Source organism: Diabrotica virgifera, chromosome 4, assembly GCF_917563875.1.
Source record: "Diabrotica virgifera virgifera chromosome 4, PGI_DIABVI_V3a".
NCBI classification, from domain to species: Eukaryota; Metazoa; Arthropoda; class Insecta; order Coleoptera; family Chrysomelidae; genus Diabrotica; species Diabrotica virgifera.
In genome coordinates, this window is record NC_065446.1 from 139,594,162 (window position 1) to 139,614,142 (window position 19,981).

Here is a 19,981-nt window from a genome sequence, read left to right on the forward strand (position 1 = left end):
AATGTAGAAAACACAAGGATATCAAGTTATCACACAAAGTTTTTAAGCTGAGCTTTAAATTCATTTGGAAAACTATAACAATCTAAACCTTCCGAATATTGGTTAGCAAACCTAGGTGTTCTGGACATGACGGAGTTGTGTCCGTAGTTAGTGCGATGGGGTCTAATGTAAAAAGGTTGATTTAGCCTCGTTTGTCTACTGGGAACATGGAGGCTAATTTTCTCCAATAGTTGAGGACCAAAATTATTGGAGTGTAGTATATTATAAAATATTGTGAGATCCTTATGCATGCGTCGGATTTGGAGAGAGGTTATGTTGAGAGGCTTTTCTATATTAGAATAGTTAATTTCACCAACCCTCTGGTTTTGTTTAAATGCAACAAATCTTAAGAACTTGTGCTGAACTCTCTCGATAGCTAGAATATGGGTGTTACAGTGTGGAGACCAAACACATGAACAGTAATCTAGGTGAGGTCTCACACGTGAACAATACATTACTTTTATGGATGGGATACTTAGAAAGTATTTTGCACAACGTTTGATAAACCCTAAAAGTTGAAGTGATTTTGAGACAAAAGATGAGATATGGGGGATGTAGGATAAGCTGGAATCGAGCACAACACCTAGGTCTTTTATCTGAGATACAGAGTCTAAAGGACAATCCTTAATAGTATAGATATGATTTGTAGGAGTTCTATTTCGACCAAAAACCATTAAGTGACACTTTTTAACATTAAGTTCCATTCCGTTGCTATCACACCAATAGCTCAACCGATCCAAGTCAGATTGTAATTTTTGATAGTCACCATCATTCTCGATTTACAAATATAATTTTAAAACCGTCAGCAAACATTAGGAAAAAAGCAAAGTGGAAACAGGAGGCAATATCATTAACATAGATATTGAATAGAAGGGGTCCAAGATGTGACCCTTGTGGCACTCCTGAAGGTACCTTAATTTCAAACGATTGAAAACCCTGAACACATACTATTTGTATTCTTTCAGATAGGGTGGATAACAACCATTCTAAAAGTTCACCCTGGATACCCAGACCTCTCAACTTATTGATTAAAATCTTGTAATTTACCCCGTCAAACGCCTCTGTAAAGTCTGTGTATACAGCATGAACCTGGAAGCCACCTTCAAGAGATTCCCCAAGGAAGTCGGTAAATGTCAATAAATTAAGTTCAGTGGAGCGGCTAGAGATAAATCCAAATTTCTGGTCAATAAAACAGCATTTTAAACTTGCTGACAATAAATAGTCACAAACAAGACTCAAAAACTTTGGGAATACAACTCAGAATGCTAATCGGACGATAATTGTTCACTTGAGACTTATCTCCAGATTTTAGTATTGGAGTAATAAAGCTAGTTGTCCAGTAATATGGGAACATCCCGGTCTTTAATGACAGGTTAAAAATGTGAAAAAGAGTGTACTATACATTACTACTTACATACTATTTATTAAATATAAAAAATAATGCCCTTGCCAACACTATGGGTATTACTCTGGGCTAATTAGCAAAATACAAGGAAAAGTTATTTACCAGCAATTTTATTGCTGGAATCGAATCTTATGATTGTATATATTAATAATATAGGTATGCAAAGTCCGCAGACAGTGTGCTACTTTTTTTATAAACTAAATGGCGCCCGAAAATCGTGTTTTTTTTTAATTTTTGCTCTATAACTTCAAAGATTTTAACTTTACACCAAAAACACCCAAATAAAAATTCACCGTAATTAAATTCTGCATAGAGACGTGTTTTTCCCGATTTACTTCGACGAAAATTTTCCCCGGAAAATGCGGGTTTTTCCAACAAAATCTTTAATTTTCAACTAAAATTTTAGATAAGTAATTGTTCATCAATAATTAAATATGAAATTGAATGAACAGTTTAGTAACAATGGAATTGTTAATTAAAAATTTACGGTCGCTATAATAACCACAATAATTATGATACATAAGAATAACTATGATTTTTGTATAAAAAGACACTATACCTATCTAATGTACTTTACAGAATTGAAATTGGACTATTTAAGCGGCCTCAGGAATATTTTAAAATTATAAACAATTTTTTGGCTTATAAACAATTAGAATATCTCGGGAAATATTCAATTAAATTAAATCACGAAAACGGTATTGAAAAAAAAAGCGGCAGGACGCTTCTTTTAAAAGAAACGTTTAGAAAACGTATTAGAAAAAACGTTTAATTGTGATAAGTGGTTCCTGAGATACAACCGGTCAAAGTTGACCGGCATTTACGGCAAAGATATAAACAATAGGATCATAATTTTCGAACCATCACCTTTTTAGTTTTGTGCTCTTTCTCCACACCAATTTTCATATCTTTAAAACACTCATAACATATATTATTATAATAAAAACTATCGATATTACGAGTGAAAACTGACAAAAATAGCAAAATTTCAATCAAAAATTAGGTTGGAGAAAATGTAATCTCAAAGTTCAAAATCAGTATACGTTAAAAAAATGCATTTTTTCGCCTTCCCATGGAGCAATTTTCTTCATTCTTTTTTTGTTCCCAAGTAACTCGAGTAGAGCCATCTAACTAACGCATTATTAAATGTCAAAGTTGCTTTTGTTTTGTTATAATAAATTAATTTATTTATAAGAAAAAAAAACTATATATTTTTTCTAGTTGTAGACTTTTTTTAGGTAAACTTACTACAAGTGTACCTTTTACCGTTAAAAACACAAATATTCGCATTTGAAAGCTGTATAATTATTTAAACAATCTTTATTTAAACAAATTAAAAAATTTTGTTATAATCAATAAATTAATTTATTATAACAAAACAAAAGCAAGTTTGACATTTAATAATGCGTTAGTTATATGGCTCTATTCGAGTTACTTGGGAACAAAAAAAGAATGAAGAAAATTGCTCCATGGGAAGCCGAGAAAATGCATTTTTTTAACGTATACCGACTTTAAATTCTGAGATTACATTTTCTCCAACCTAATTTTTGATTGGAATTTTGCTATTTTTGGCAATTTTCACTAGTAATATCGATAGTTTTTATTATAATAATATATGTTATGAGTATTTAAAAGATATAAAAATTGGTGCGGAGAAAGAGGACAAAAATAAAAAGGTGATGATTCGAAAATTATGATTCTATTGTTTATATCTCTGCCGTAAATGCCGGTCAACTTTGACCGATTGTATCTCAGGAACCACTCATCACAATATTTAAACGTTTTTTCTTTTAAAAGAAGCGTCTTGGCGCTTTTTTCCAATACCGTTTTCATGATTTAATTTAATTTAATATTGCCGAGATATTCCATTTGTTTACAAGCCAAAAATTTGTTTATAATTTTAAAATATTCCTGAGGCCGCTTAAATAGTTCAATTTCAATTCTGTAAAATACATTAGATAGGTAGAGTATCTAATTTTTAATTAACAATTCAATTTTTGCTAAACTGTTCAATCAATTTCCATCGGTTTCTGGAATTATAATCTATACGAAAAGAGCTTTTATATTGCCAAGTTATTTAATTATTGATAAACAATTACTTATCTAAAATTTTAGTTGAAAATTAAAGATTTTGTTGAAAAAACCCGCATTTTCCGGGGACAATTTTCGTCGAAGTAAATCGGGAAAAACATGTCTATGCAGAATTTAATTAAGGTGAATTTTTATTTGAGTGTTTTTGGTGTAAAGTTAAAATCTCTGGAGGTTAGTCTACTAGGAATGATGTTTGAGAGGATTTTATATGCAGTGTTTAAGAGTGAAATTCCTCTGTAATTCGCGCATTTTGTTTTGTCCCCTTTTTTGTAGATGGGCACTATGATGTTTTCCTTCAATCTTGCTGGTATCCTTTCTTCTAACCATATCTGTGTTATTAATTGGTGGATTTGGCGATGTAATGTTTCTCCACCATATTTCAGAAATTCTGCTGGTATCTCGTCCGTACCCGGCGCTTTGTGATTTTTCAGCTTATTTAAGGCCTTTCGGGTTTCTTCAAAAGAGGGATTTTCGACGGGCATGACTGCTGTTATATAGATCTCTTCTTTGTGCTGTTCTTCCTGTATGATGTTTAGAAGGTCCCTGAAATACCCTTTCCATTCTTCTGTTAGTTCTTTATCGTCGATTATCATATGGCCTTGATTGTCTCTCAGTGTATGGATATAATTGGTTCTATGTCCTCTTTTCTCAGCGGAGATTGCTTTATAGAATTCTCTGGAGCCTGGTTTGACTTGCTACATACTATATATCAAATTGACTTGCTACAATTCAAAATTTTTTTTTGTAAACTTAGTCAATAAATTTTTGAATCTTTGAATCATTATATTGTATATTATACAAGAATAGAAAACCGCTAAACGCCGTAAAATGAGTGGCGCATACAATATTCCAGCTACAAAAGATCTGATATGAAAATTACGTGGCGCGAAAATGTATTTTCATTTTGATGCAAAACAAAATTCTAGTTTTATTTTAAAAGATTTTTCCACAATATTTGCTAAATTTGAAGTAAACGCGCCACAAAAGAGTAAATTTGATACAGTTTGAATTTTGAAACTCTTTTGTGGCGCGTTTACTTCAAATTTAGCAAATATTATGGAAAAATCTTTTAAAATAAAACTAGAATTTTGTTTTGCATCAAAATGAAAATACATTTTCGCGCCACGTATTTTTCGTATCAGATCTTTTGTAGCTGGAATATTGTATGCGCCACTCATTTTTACGGCGTTTAGCGGTTTTTTATTCTTGTATTAGGAGTTTTTTAAGTTATATACAAATTAAATGTATGAAGTTGAATGCGATTTTTCTCGATTACACGTTAAGCTTTGTAAATACCTTTGTCGCATTGTCTCCCAAATGATCTAGTGTCCATCGAATGTACACTAGATTTTTTTTTCTAGTCGAAATAGATTGAATAAACATATTGGGATGGCCGGTAAATGAACTCGGATTGCCCGTTGTAGATCAAATTTAGCGTCGTAACCACTACAACTACATAAACCATTTCGGGAATAATCGTTAATTGGATTATACTTTTGTAGCTTAATTTAAAAATTAATTTAACTTACTTAAACGGCTTAACCGATTTTGATCACTAAACATGAGTTTGAAACGTATTGACAAGTAGTATCTGATGCATCTGAGGTCAATCAAGTATTAAAACTAAAGCTGTTACAGCTTGAAAGCACTTATTGAGCTTGAAAAACCGTTTTTCCCCATAGGAAATAGATTTGATCATACTTATGAAGCGTATAACTTAAAATTTCGAATTTTCCCGGATATGAGGTAAACAACGTTAGATTCGCCTAGAGTCCTTCTACAAACGCTCAGTTATTGGCGCAATTCGTAGGTTGAAATTTTGAGTAATTGTCGAAAAACCAAAATTTCCAAAGTTTAGTTTTTCAATTTTTCGGCTATACTGAGCCGTGTATGTCTGAGCTTGATCGCTTAGGCACCATTTGAAAGCATAACTCAACCCTATTGATGTGGTGTATTTTCGATTTTCCTGTCTCTCCTTGAACTTAAGATATATACGCCCAAAAAATTTGCCATTTTGTATCTACCTAGCCCTATGGCTGGCTTACGGGTAGTCAGAAGTCAAAAATTACACCGGTTCTGAATCGGCCCTCACACCCTCTTGAAACACAGAAAAAAAAATTCAGACCGGTGTAACTTTTCCACATACATACATACATATATATCCACAAACATTTTTCCCCTTTTTAAATAAAAATTGAGTTCTAATTCTGAGCTCGGTAACTTTTGAACGGTAAAACCGATTTTCAAAATTAAACATGCGTTGGAAAGGTAATGATCTGTCCGCAAAGGTCGAACTTAAGTTTTTGAACGTTTTGGGGACGAGAACGAAAAACAGACTCTAAATGGGAAGGGCCGTAAAATCCAGAGCCTTGGACCAAAATGGAGAAGTAATATATGAATGGGCGAGTCTTTTCCTAAACTTTAAGATGGGATTTGGCTCAATTTTCAATTCAGTCAGGTTTAGAAAATCGAAAATTTCAATAAATTTCAAAAGCTCAATAGATCCGCTATAGTAATAGATAGCAATAAAAATTAATAACAAAAATTGTAGCCACCTTTGAGCTTCACATTACAAAATTAGTTAGAATGTTACAGGGTGTTCAATAACACAGTGACAGGCCAAACTTGTTTTTTTTTTTAATGGAACACCCTATATTTTATTTTAAATTCGGGATCCTGTTAACTTCTCCATTACAAAAATATGAAGGTTTGTTATGTTATACAGGGTATTTACAAAGTTATAACCAATTTTGTATGAAAATCGTAAGAAGTTCCCTGTATAAATAAAAATAAGCACAACAGCAATGGTTTATTAATGCCATATGTTTTTATTTATTGTCAAAATTTTCAAGAATTATTGACATTGCTAATTTTCTTTATATCAAATACAGGGTGAGTCAAAACGCAGGTACATTATTTTCTCACTAATGTTAAATGGAACACCCTGTATTTTATATCATTATTGAAAAGTATCATTACCGTACTTTAATTTTTATATAACATTCTCTATGTCGAAATTTATTAGTTTTCGAGATATTTTCATTTTTCAGAGCCAATTGACGATTACTGATTACCAATCCGGTAATCAAGGTAACAATGTAGCAAATAAAGAAATAAAAATAATTTATTAGTAATACATTTTACAAAAAAAAACACAACCACAACATGCAACATTTTTGAAGCAATTAAAAACTACTTTTTTATGTAAATGTAACAGATAAAGAAAGAAAATTAGTAATAAATTTTACAAAGAAAAGCACACATACACAAAATACAACATTTTTTGAAGACAATTAAACACTACTTTTGTATGTAAATGTAACAATGTAACAAAAATAAAGAACGAAAAATAATTTATCAGTAATACATTTTGTGATGGAGAAGTTAACAGGATTCCGAATTTAAAATAAAATATAGGGTGGTCCATTTAAAAAAAACATAAGTTTGGCCTGTCACTGTGTTATCGAATACCCTGTAACATTCTAACTAATTTTGTAATGTGAAGCTCAAAGGTGGCTAAAATTTTTGTTATTAACTTTGATTGCTTTCTATTACTACAGCGGATCTATTGAGCTTTACCCCACTAATCAATCACCGTGTATATAGTGTCGCATGTAGGGGTGTTGTGCGCCACTGGCGAGAACTGCCGTTCTCTGGTAATTTTTAAAATTAGATGTGCGTTGGAAAGGTAATGATCAGTACTATCAGAAGCCGCAAAGGTTGAACTTATATTTTTGAAATTTTTGGTAGTTTTGAGAACGAGAAAGAAAAACAGACCCTAAATAGGAATTGACATAAAATCCACACCCTATGACCAAAATGAAATGTTCAGATATGGATGGGCGAGTCTTTTCCTAAACTTTAATTTTTTAATTCAGTCAGATTTAGAAAATCGAAAATTTCGTGTATATATAGTGTCGCATGTAGAGGGGTTGTGCGCCACTAGCGAGAATTGCCGTTTTCTGGGATCGCCTTGGTCGCATTCTCTCCCAAATGATCTAGTACTTACGACACCAGTGATAAGACAATCCGAGTTCATATCCCAGCCATCCTAATAATTATGTAATTATGGCCGGCAAATGAACTCGGATTGCCCAATCAAACTTAGCATTGTAACCAGTACAAGTACATAAACCATGATTGATTAATAACATTGATTTTTTCGATATAAACTAAGTTTCGATAACCAATAAATCGAAAACTATTAATTTTATCAAAAAAATATAAAACATTTTTTGCTTACAATTAATGTTTTTACCAACATTTGCGGTCAAAATATAATAAAAACCCTTGAGATGGGGTGGCGACCACCCCATGGTAAAAGCGTCTTTCGGCATCATATAGATTTTGATCCTTGGACTATCCACTACTTATTGTCAAATTTTCAAGCAAATCGATCCATTCTGTAAAAATTGCGAAGTGAAAGTTTCAGTTCCTGGACTAATTATACTTTTGGAGCTCTATAACTTCTGAACGGCTGAACTGATGTTGATCACTAAACATGAGTTTAAAACGTATTGACAAGTAGTATCTGATGCATCCAAGATCAAGTATGATAACTGAATGTATTACAGGAATTATTGAGCTTGAAAAACGGTTTTTCCCATAAGAAATAGATTTGATCATAATTATATTCGAATTTTCCCAGATATGAGATATGCACCGTTAGACGCGTCCTGAGTCCTCCTACAAACGCTCAGTTATTGGCGCAATTCGTAGGTTGAAATTTTGAGTAATTGTCGAAAAACCAAAATTTTCAAAGTTTAATTTTTCAATTTTTCGGCTATGGTGAGCAGTGTGTATGTCTCAGGTTGATCGCTTAAGCACCATTTGAAAGCCTAACTCAACCCTATTGATTTGGTGTATTTGCGGTTTTTCTGTCTCTGCTTGAACCTAAGATATATACGCCCAAAAAATATGCTATTTTGTATCTACCTAGTCCTCTAGCTGGCTTATGGGTAGTCAGAAGTCAAAAATTAGACCAGTTCTAAATCGGCCCTTGCACCCTCTTGAAACACAGAAAAAAATTCAGATCGGTGTAACTTTTCCACACACATACATAATACATACATACAAACATTTTCCCTTTTTTAAATAAAAATTGAGTCATACTTCTGAGCTCGATAACTTTTTAATGTTATAACCGATTTTCAAAATTAAACATGCGTTGTAAAGGTAATGATCTGTACTATCAGAAGTTGCAAAGTTCGGGCTTAAGTTTTTGAAATTTTTGGGAGTTTTGGGGATGAGAACGAAAAACAGACTATAAATGGGAAGGGCTGTAAAATCCACACCCTTGGACCAAAATGGAGATGTAACATATGGATGGACGAGTCTTTTTCTATACTTTAAGATGGGATTTGGCCCAATTTTCAATTCAGTCAGGTTTAGAAAATCGAAAATTTTGTGTATATTTAGTGTCGCTTGTAGGGGTGTAGTGCGCCACTGGTGAGAACTCCCGTTCTCTGTGGATAATAGCATGACATCATTAATTCAATTTCTAAATATATTCTTCCATAATATATATATATTTATTTTTCTTAATATGTATGTGAGTTGGGGTGTTATGAATAGGATCGTATCCAACTTGGTGTCTATGCATTTTGACGTTGCGACCCTGACAGAAATTGTGGGGACCTCTGGTGACTGTCTTAATTTGAATCAAACATATTTACCTATTCGCGGTGTGCAAGTACTTGGAAGGGGAAACGAGAAACGACCCTGCGCGAGTCGCGGAGAAATATTGCAACTATCTTAAATAATTCATATTGTCAATTGAAATTGTCAAATTGACGTATATTTCATACCTTCTGTCAATGAAGCAGAAAAATTATATATTGCTCCACAATATTGATATGATATGCAATTATTATATAAAGGTAAATTTAATTAATTTTATTTTGCTTGCAGTACTGCATTTTAATAACTAATTTTATTTACTACATACAATTGTTGACGTTTTCATAACATAACCTGAATCTTATTTTTTCTTATTATTTTTTTGGACTATGGCCTTGACAATTATCCAGTAACCAGGACTAATATAATTGGCCAATATAATTAAAAGTGCGAATTTTAGTATAGAGCGTAGAAATAGGGGTCCCTTTGCCGAACTTGCACGGTCCCAATTGGGCTGACCAACTATCTTCCTATATAAACAATGCTATTGGTTAATGAAAACATAAATTTTTCACTTCATTACATGGGTATTGAAAAACACAATACTGAATATGCAAAATAAATATTAACATTTGAATACTTCTTCTTTTGACATCATAACCCTGGATGGGTGTTTGCCTGTCTGGCTATGTCCTTCCATTCAGATCTCTCTTGTGCCCTTCTCCATTGTCTTATATTCATGGTTTTCAGGTCATCTTCAACATCATCAAACCATCGCGTTATGGGCCTTCCTTTTTTTGCTTTCCTACCGGCTTCCATTGTAATATTTTTTAAGTCGTTTTTGTATCTTCTTGTCGCTGAATGATGCCCATGACAGTCTTTGACTTTTCACAAATCTTACAATATCATATACTCTGGGCTAATTATCAAAATACAAGGAAAAGTTATTTACCAGCAATTTTATTGCTGGAATCGAATCTTATGATTGTATACATTAATAATATAGGTATGCAAAGTCCGCAGATAGTGTGCTACTCTTTTTATAATCAAAATGGCGCCCGAAAATCGTGTTTATTTCAACTTTTGCTCTATAACTCCAAAGATTTTAATGTTACACCAAAAACAAGCAAATAAAAATTCACCGTAATTAAATTTTGCATAAGGACGGGTTTTTCCAACAAAATCTTTTATTTTCAACTAAAGTTTTAGCTAAGTAATTGTTTATCAATAATTACATATCTTATTAATACAAAAGCTCTTCTCGCATAGATTATAATTCCAGAAGCCGATGGAAATTGAATGAACAGTTTAGCAACAATTGAATTGTTAATTAAAAATTTACGGTCGGTATAATAACCACAATAATTTTGATACATAACAATAACTATGATTTTTGTATAAAAAGACACTGTACCTATCCAATGTACTTTACAGAATTGAAATTGGACTATTTAAGCGGCCGCAGCAATATTTTAAAATTATAAACAATTTTTTGGCTTATAAACAAATCGAATATCTCGGGAAATATTAAATTCGATTAAATTATGAAAACTTTATTGGAAAACAATCGGCAGGACGCTTCTTTTAAAAGAAAAAACGTTTAAATATGATGAGTGGTTCCTGAGACACAACTGGTCAAAGTTGACCGGCATTTATGGCAAAATATGAACAATATGATCATAATCTTTGAACCATCACCTTTTTATTTTTGTCCTTTTTCTCCTCGCTAATTTTCATGTCTTTAAAATTCTCATATCATATATTATTACGAGTGAAAATTGCCAAAAATAGCAAAATTCCAATCAAAAATTAGGTTGGAGAAAATGTAACCTCAAAGTTCAAAATCAGTATATGTTAAAAAAATGCATTTTCTCGGCTTCCCATGGAGCAATTTCCTTCATTATTTTCTTTCCTTCATCTAACTAATGCATTATTAAATGTCAAACTTGCTTTTGTTTTGTTATAATAGATTAATTTATTTATAAGAAAAGAAAACTACATATTTTTTCCAGTTGTAGAAATTTTTAGATAAACTTACTACAAGTGTACCTTTTAACGTTAAAAATACAAATATTCTTATTGAACGTTGTATAATTATTTAAACAATCTTTATTTAAACAAATTAAAATTTTTTGTTATAATAAATAAATTAATTTATTATAACAAAACAAAAGCAACTTTGACATTTAATAATGCGTTAGTTAGATGGCTCTACTCGAGTTACTTGGGAACAAAAAAAGAATGAAGTAAATTGCTCCATGGGAAGCCGAGAAAATGCATTTTTTTAACGTACATATACCGATTTTGATCTTTGAGATTACATTTTCTCCAACCTAATTTTTTTTTTTTTTTATTTAAAATGATTTTGCAATCTGTTGAGTGTCAACAATAAACAAAAGTAATTACATTGACTAAGGACAAGGAAGATTTTACCCACTGGCAAAATCAAAGTACAATTTTTATAAAGTTGTGTACAAAATAATTACATTTCATAACTACTAACTCATTAGTTTAAAAGTTTACTCTAAATGGTAAGTCCAATGGTTTGAACCTCTTTAACCTACGCTGTTCTTGGGAATTGTCTAGGAGGTTAAGTGCAAACTGGTTTTTATGATCCTCCAACTTGGCAATGTAAGCAGCGCTACGTTTTGTGATGACTTCTTGTACCGTATCAGTTTTAAGGTCTCGATGAATAATTCTGTTGTTGATGTACCAAGGTGCATTAGTGATGGTTCTGAGGGTTTTTGATTGGAAGCGTTGGATGATTTTGATGTTGGAGTGACTGGCTGTTCCCCATAGTTCCAACCCATATGTCCAGATTGGCATAAGTATTGCCTTATAGAGCAGCAATTTATTATCCAGAGATAGTCTTGATGAACGGCCCATTAACCAATACATATTTCTGAATTGGAGACCTAGTTGCTTTCTCTTGGTCCAGATATGTTTCCTCCATGTGAGACTTCTGTCCAAATGAATACCAAGATATTTTACCTCGTTGGCTGATGGTAATTGGTGATTGTTTAAAGTTACAGGAGGACAAGTTCCTCTTCGTGTTGTAAATGTAACTTGAATAGATTTTCCTTCATTCACTTTAATTTTCCATTCCAAAAACCAAATTTGTACTCTGTCTAGATACGCTTGAAGGATATGCGAGGCATAAATAGGGTCTGTGTGTGAGGCTAGGATTGCAGTATCGTCGGCAAATGTTCCTAGCATCATTTCTTCTGTAAGTGGTCTCTCCTCTAGTGGTTCCTGAAGAGGTGGAGGTATATCTGCGGTAAACAAGAGATACAAGGTAGGTCCCAGTACGCTACCCTGTGGTACGCCAGCTTTGATAGAATAGAGTTTGGAAATTGCATCTTGGTATTTAATAAAGTAACACCTACCTGACAAATATGACTCAAGAAGAATGTAAAAGCTGTGCGGTAATGTCTTTTTTAGCTTGTATAGGAGGCCTTCATGCCATACCTTGTCAAATGCCTGCCTAACGTCAAGAAATGCCGCTGAACAGTACCTTTTGGCCTCAAAATCAGCATTTATATGTTTTACCACTCTGTGAACTTGTTGGATTGTTGAGTGATGGGATCGAAATCCAAACTGGTGGTCTGGAATTAGATTTTTGATCCAGGGTTCGAGTTTTTTTACTAATAGTTTTTTGAAAACTTTAGACGTGATTGGCAAGAGGCTGATTGGCCTGTACGATGTAGTTTCTTCTTGAGGTTTCCCTTGTTTAAGAATGGTTATTATCTGAGACACTTTCCATTGATCAGGAAAGTAACCTAAGTTTAATATGGCATTGAATATAAACGTTATAAGTTTTATGCATTTGATAGGTAATTCTTTCAATACTTTTCCACTGATCAAGTCGTACCCTGGAGATTTTTTATCGTTTAAATTATTAATAGCCAAGATGACTTCGGACGATTTAAATTTCGGAATAGGCAAACTCATTTGATATGGACTTTGAAGAAATGAGAATACGTCTACTTCCAAAGGTGAATTCACTTGATTGGGAGTAAATACTTCGGAAAAATACTCTGCAAAACAACTTGCTTTCTCTTGTGCACTACGAGCCCATTCTCTGTCCGATTTTCTAATTGGAGGTGACGGTTTCTGGAGTTGTTTCAGTTTTCTCATGGCTTTCCATAGCGAATAATCGGTATCTTTAGTGGAATCTAAATTTTCCAAGTAGTACTGAAGTGATTGGTTTTTGAGATCTTCGAAGAGCTTTTTTAATTCCCTTGATGCACTATTGAATCTACGCTTATCAGCAGGATCTCTGGTCTGTTGCCATCTTTTCCTCAGTCTTCTCTTTAGCAAAATTTTTTCTTTGACAACTTGTGGGCAGTCATTTATTATGCATTTATTTTGTATTGTTGGTGTTGCTTGCCAGGCAGCTGATTGGATATTTGTAGTTAGTTGTTCCACAGCAAGAAAAATGTCCTCTTTGGTTTTTAGTGGAATGTCTAGAGACACCTTTTTCTCCAGGATAGATCTGAATTTTGGCCAGTGTGTGCGTCTGTTATAAAGTGAGGGGGATATTTCTTTAATAAGTACCTGGGTTTCAACTGTGAATAGTATAGGCGAGTGATCAGAAGATAATTCGTAGCATGATGTAGCTTTTATATTAGACCTAGGGATGTTCTTAACTACAGCAAAATCGACCAAATCGGGGATTTTATTTCTGTCCGAGGGCCAGTATGTTGGTTCACCGGTTGATGAATAATCCATATTATTTGACTCTATGATATTTAAGGGAACTCTACCTCTCGGAGTGATTAGTCTTGATCCCCACCTGGTATGTTTGGCATTATAGTCCCCTGCTGCTATGAAGCGGCTCCCAAGTGAATTGTAATAATCTTTAAATTGTTCGTTTGTGATAGAGTGTCGTGGGGGGGGGGGGGGGCAATACAGCGCAGATACTGTAAGTGGTCCATCCCAGTCTTCAACCACAATATTGGTCACTTGAATATGATTTGTTTGGTACTCGCCAGCATTATGATGTTTTATTGTATTTCTAACTATAATAGCAGAGCCTCCATGTGCTGATCCATCTGGATAATTAGTAGTATATATAGTATAGTTTGGAATTTTAAGATAACTTTTTTGTGTAAAGTGAGTTTCGGATACTAGCAGTATATCTATTTTATGAAGGTGTAGAAAGTATTTGATTTCCTGTGTATGTTGTGATAAGCCATTGGCGTTCCATGAAGCTAGTAGAGTAGAGTATTTATTGGTAATAATGTACAAATGTACTTTTACAGGTCAGCAATAATTAAAATTGTCTAAATTTACATTAAAAGTTGACAGTACTTCAGTAAAAAAAAAGCTAGTTTTAGAAACGCCTCCATCTTAGGGTTTTTTAGCAATGAGAGCGGTTAAGAGGTTTAACATTGTGCTCATTTGTTCTACCAATTGTTTGATCATATTTTTAAGTTCGAGCATGTCAGTGTATTGTTGAAGACTGGGAGCTGTATTTGATGGTATTTGATTACCAGCGGTTGCTACCTGAGCATAGGTTATATTCGGGACTACTAAGTGTTGGTTTGATTGGACAGGCTGACTTGTTGGTTTGCTTCTCAGTTGTGGAAATGCTCTTTTTTGCAGCTCTTTGTGGACTAAGCACCCACGATAGTTTGCTGGGTGATTTCCTTCACACAGCACGCATTTCACCTGGTTGTTTCTTTCTTTGTAAGAGCACTGATCAGATCTGTGGTTACCCGCGCATTTAACACATCTTGGAGAAAGGTAGCAAAAATTTTTGGTGTGGCCGTAGCGTACTACACGTTTTTTATGTGGAGGTTCAAAAATTACTTTATAGTTCAACAATGAATCGATCTCATATATATCTTTGTTATTCTCGGCTTGTTTTAGTTCAACGTAGAACAGTGGTAATGGCTTTTTAGTACCTGATTGACGAATGTTATTGATATTTATGACTTCGTGCCCTACGCTTTGGATTTCCGCCTTAATTTCGTTGATATCTGTAGATGGATGTACATTTCTTAGTACAACTCTGAATGAGCGATCTTCTTTGAGTTGGTAGGTATGAAATTCAGTATTTTTGTCTTCTAGTGCTTTTGTTATGACAGAGTAGGAGGCATTATTTTTACTTGGTCATTGGCGAGAGTTTTTAATACATAAGCATCTTTTGCAATCGTTTGTAGTAGTTTGGTAAGCGGAGTAATATTTTTAACACTGTAGACAAATATTGGTGGCGTTTTAGTAGTTGTATTTGTATTTTGGCTCTGGTTTTCTTCTGTAGTTGTATCCTGATTTGCATCGTTTTGTTCTTCTGTAGCTGTATCCTGATTTGCATCGTTTTGTTCTTTTTGTAATACAGAGAATTTGTTGGAGGTCGATATTGGTGAGTTTAACCAGTAATCATCTATTTTGGATTGTTTTGTTGCTCTAATATATTTTTCCGGGCTATCAATTCGATTTCTTTTTTTGTTATGTACGTGTTTCCAATCATCTGGTGCAGATTCAGCTTGGGATTGCGATTGAACAGGTAGTACAGGATAATATTGTGCTGCACTAGTAGAAGGCTGCATCGGTTGTGAAACTAAATGCGGTTGCACGTTTTGAATACTCTGAGCTGTGTTATTATATAAGGACTGTTGAATTGGTACATATTGAATTTGGATTTGTGAATTTAGTGATGGATTTATAGTAATGTCCTGTTGTGGATACTGTACATACTGAGTATTATAATTTTGACTCATGGTTTAAAGTCGTTAAGATCTGAAGCATATTCTCATGCGTTATTAAATAATATATTTTATTATCAATAATTTTGAATCTAAACACTAACCTCTTATTTACAGTTAACAGTTTTTGGTATAATAAAATATTGTTCTACTTTTCTTATTTTTTTAATTGTTATTATTTTTCTTGATTTGATGTAAAAAAAACCGCGAGAGGGGTTAATTTCAGTTCAACCCTGCGGAAAATTAACCCCCGTCAGCTTTTTTAATGCTTTTGTAATCTCTATATTTATAAAATTGCAATATTTATTTATAACTGCTGAATTTTCTCCAACCTAATTTTTGAATGGAATTTTGCTATTTTTGTCAATTTTCACTCATAATATCGATAGTTTTTATTATAATAATATATGTTATGAGTATTTTAAAGATATGAAAATTGGTGTGGAGAAAGAGGACAAAAATAAAAAGGTGATGGTTCGAAAATTATCATCCTATTGTTTATATCTTTGCCGTAAATGTCGGTCAACTTTGACCGGTTGTATCTCAGGAACCACTCATATCAATTAAACGTTTTTTCTTTTAAAAGAAACGTTTTGGCGCTTTTTTTCCAAAACTGTTTTCATAATTTAATTTAGTTTAATATTTCCCGAGATATTCTATTTGTTTATAAGCCAAAAAATTGTCTATAATTTTAAGATATTTCTGAGGCTACCTAAATAGTCCAATTTCAATTCTGTAATGTACATTAGATAGGTACAGTATCTTTTTATAGAAAAATCATAGTTATTATTATGTATCATAATTATTGTGGTTATTACAGCGACCGTTAATTTTTAATTAACAATTCAATTGCTGAACTGTTCGTTCAATTTCCATCGGCTTCTGGAATTATAATCTATACGAAAAGAGCTCTTATACTACCAAGTTATTTGATTATTGATAAACAATAACTTTTCTAAAATTTTAGTTGAAAATTAAAGATTTTGCTGGAAACACCCGCATTTTCCGGGAACAACTTTCGTCGAAGTAAATCGGGAAAAACATGTCTCTATGCAGAATTTAATTTCGATTAATTTTTATTTGAGTGTTTTTGGTGTAAAGTTAAAATCTCTGGAGGTTAGTCTACTAAGAATGATGTTTGAGAGGATTTTATATGCAGTGTTTAAGAGTGAAATTCCTCTGTAATTCGCGCATTTTGTTTTGTCCCCTTTTTTGTGGATGGGCACTATGAATTTTTCCTTCAATCTTGCTGGTATCCTTTCTTCTAACCATATCTGTGTTATTAATTGGTGGATTTGGCGATATAATGTTTCTCCACCATATTTCAGAAATTCTGCTGGTATCTCATCCGTACCCGGCGCTTTGTGATTTTTCAGCTTATTTAAGGCCTTTCGGGTTTCTTCAAAAGAGGGATTTTCGACGGGCATGACTGCTGTTATATAGATCTCTTCTTTGTGCTGTTCTTCCTGTATGATGTTTAGAAGGTCCCTGAAATACCCTTTCCATTCTTCTGTTAGTTCTTTATCGTCAATTATCATATGGTCTTAATTGTAAACAATAACTTTTCCAGAATTTTAGTTGAAAATTAAAGATTTTGTTGGAAACACCCGCATTTTTCAGGGACAATTTTCGTCGAAGTAAATCGGGAAAAACACGTCTCTATGCAGAATTTAATCTTGGTTAATTTTTATTTGGGTGTTTTTGGTTTAAAGTTAAAATCTTTGGAGTTATAAAGCAAAAATTAGAACAAACACGATTTTCGGGCGCCATTTTGTTTATAAAAAAAGTAGCACACTATCTGCGGACTTTGCATATCTATATTATAAATATATACAATCATAAAATTCGATTCCAGCAATAAAACTGCTATTAAATAAATTTTCCCAAAAATGGCCTATTCTCTGATAATCTGCCCAGACTAATACCCTTCATTTAGTTTGTTGACCTCGACGTTTCTTCTGAGTCTCTATGTGCCGTCTTCCTCTTGTACCGGGCCATATACTTTTCTCAGTATCTTTCTCTCGAATGTCCTGAGTTTTGCTTCATCTTTTTTCGTTTTTACCAAGGTTTCACAACCTTAGGTTACTACGGGTCTAATCAATGTTCTGTAGATAGTCATTTTGGTTGAACATTTGAATACATATCTGATATAATATATCAATATATGACAAAAAAGAAAATAATCGTTTTGTTTTGATTCAATTCGAGTCTCTTGCCATCCTCTGACAGCTGATGTTTCGGAATCCTCTAATGGGAAACTAATATATTATATTTGATATTTTAATAATAAGAGGTTTCTTCCAACACAACGAAAAACCATCATGTAATGATCACCATCCTGTGCACTAAACAAAATAACCCATGGAACATATTATTTTATAGTAACGTGATCGTTACATGATGGTTTTTCGTTGTGTTTTAATAAACCATATTTAATTACCATGATATTTTAGAACCCTGGTTTTTGATAAAAAAAAAATAATGAAAATCTAGTTTACCATATAAAAACCATGACAAAAAAATTGATATATTACCTGCTGCTCTAATACCAGTATTAGTAGCATCCCTTACAGCTTCAACTAATTTATCATACTTGGGATTAAAAGTGTGAGTAAATGCACAATCAATTATCCTTCCATTAATGTGAGTTCCAAAATCAATCTTCACCACATCATCATATTCAAATACAGTCTTATCACCAGCATTGGGGGTATAGTGGGCAGCACAGTGATTTTTTGAACATCCAGTGGGAAAGGCAAGTCCAGCTTTCAGTCCATTTTCAGCAATTAGCTTCCTGGCAGTATTTTCCAATTCTTCACATATTTCTATCATAGTCATTCCTGGTTTGATCCACTTCTGGATGTGTTGGCGAGTCTAAACAATAATGTACAGAAAAAAACAGATTTCTTTAGGAACTACTAACTTTATTAATTACCTGTCTGTGGGCTTCTGCCGCAAGACGCACTTCATTATAGATATCATTATGCATTCTATCCAGCGCACGCTTTTCTTCAGACAAAAATCGGTCTTTGGCAGTCCGATCATCTTTATCTGTACCATATTCTTGTATTTCTCCTATAGGAAAGACATTATCGGGAAACAAGTCGGCTATAGCGACAGAAGGGGGGTCTGTTTGTTTTGGTTTACCACCCTTCTTCCTATTTCTCTTCTTTTTCTTTTTTTCCCCATCACCGTCACCCTCACCGTCCACTTCGCCGTTTTCCGCTGATATCTGCTTATTGTTTTCTTCGACTTTTCCATCTTCATCTAAAATTGCCCATTGATAAAATTTTCCTACACGTGATAATACTGTTCTACTTACCATTAGCGACTTTTTTCTTTTTCTTTTTTTTCTTCTTTTTGGAAGTTTCCGTATTTTCTGTTTCTACTCCACCATCGTCAATGCGTTCTTGGTCCTCCTCATTCTCTTTATCTTCTTTAATTTCAGTTTTTAAGGCCGCCATTTTTCTGTTGCAAAAAAAAGACAAAACGAAAACACGCCGATTAAGAAAAGTGACGTTAACGTACGTCAAAAATGTCAAAAAGAAAACCAGAGAAAACCCATTAGCCGCTGCTGATGGTTACTTAGGTTACTTACGTCACCGAACAACGGTTGTTGTTTACGTTGTTCGGTGCTTACGTCACGTTCATTGACATATTAAGCAACAAGAATCTACAGGTCGAGCAAGTCTCGTAAATTTCACGATTGCGAGCCACGCTTCACGCAACCGTGTTTGCGTACTTGTGTTTCGAGTTGCGTGGTCGTGCAGAGTTATATTTACCAATTCGCGCAATCGTACTTGAGACGCTGTGTCAGGTGAGGTGTTTGAAAATTTGTGTAACTTGATTGCTTGATTCTGTGGTGTGAAGGTGGTTAAACTTTTGTTTTATTTTTTTTTGTTTTGTTTGTTTTTGTTGTTGCGAATATATCGCAGAAAGTTTTTAGATGAAGTAATTGTATGATGAAGATAACACAGAAAATACAAGAGGGCAGCATACTTTGCAAAACAACTGTTACAATTTGAAATCAACAATTTGTTAAGTTGTTGTCTTGCAGAGGAATATTTATAATCAATGCTTGCAGGTAAAAAAAGTGACTTTTTAAAAAATTATATCT

General features: G+C 33.3%; 1 protein-coding gene across 1 annotated transcript in view; it reads right to left on the reverse strand.

The window, feature by feature from the left end:
* The window catches only part of LOC126883156 (methionine aminopeptidase 2), a 30,396-nt gene extending 10,909 nt beyond the window's left edge, over positions 1–19,487 (reverse strand). The window contains exons 1-3 of the mRNA XM_050648402.1: positions 19,187–19,487; positions 18,800–19,131; positions 18,399–18,738 (exon numbers count right to left, since the gene is read on the reverse strand). Coding sequence (XP_050504359.1) covers positions 18,399–18,738; positions 18,800–19,131; positions 19,187–19,328 — 814 coding nt within the window. The 5' untranslated portion in view covers positions 19,329–19,487. The remainder of the gene's footprint in view (positions 1–18,398; positions 18,739–18,799; positions 19,132–19,186) is intronic.
* Between the last annotated feature and the right edge of the window lie 494 nt (positions 19,488–19,981).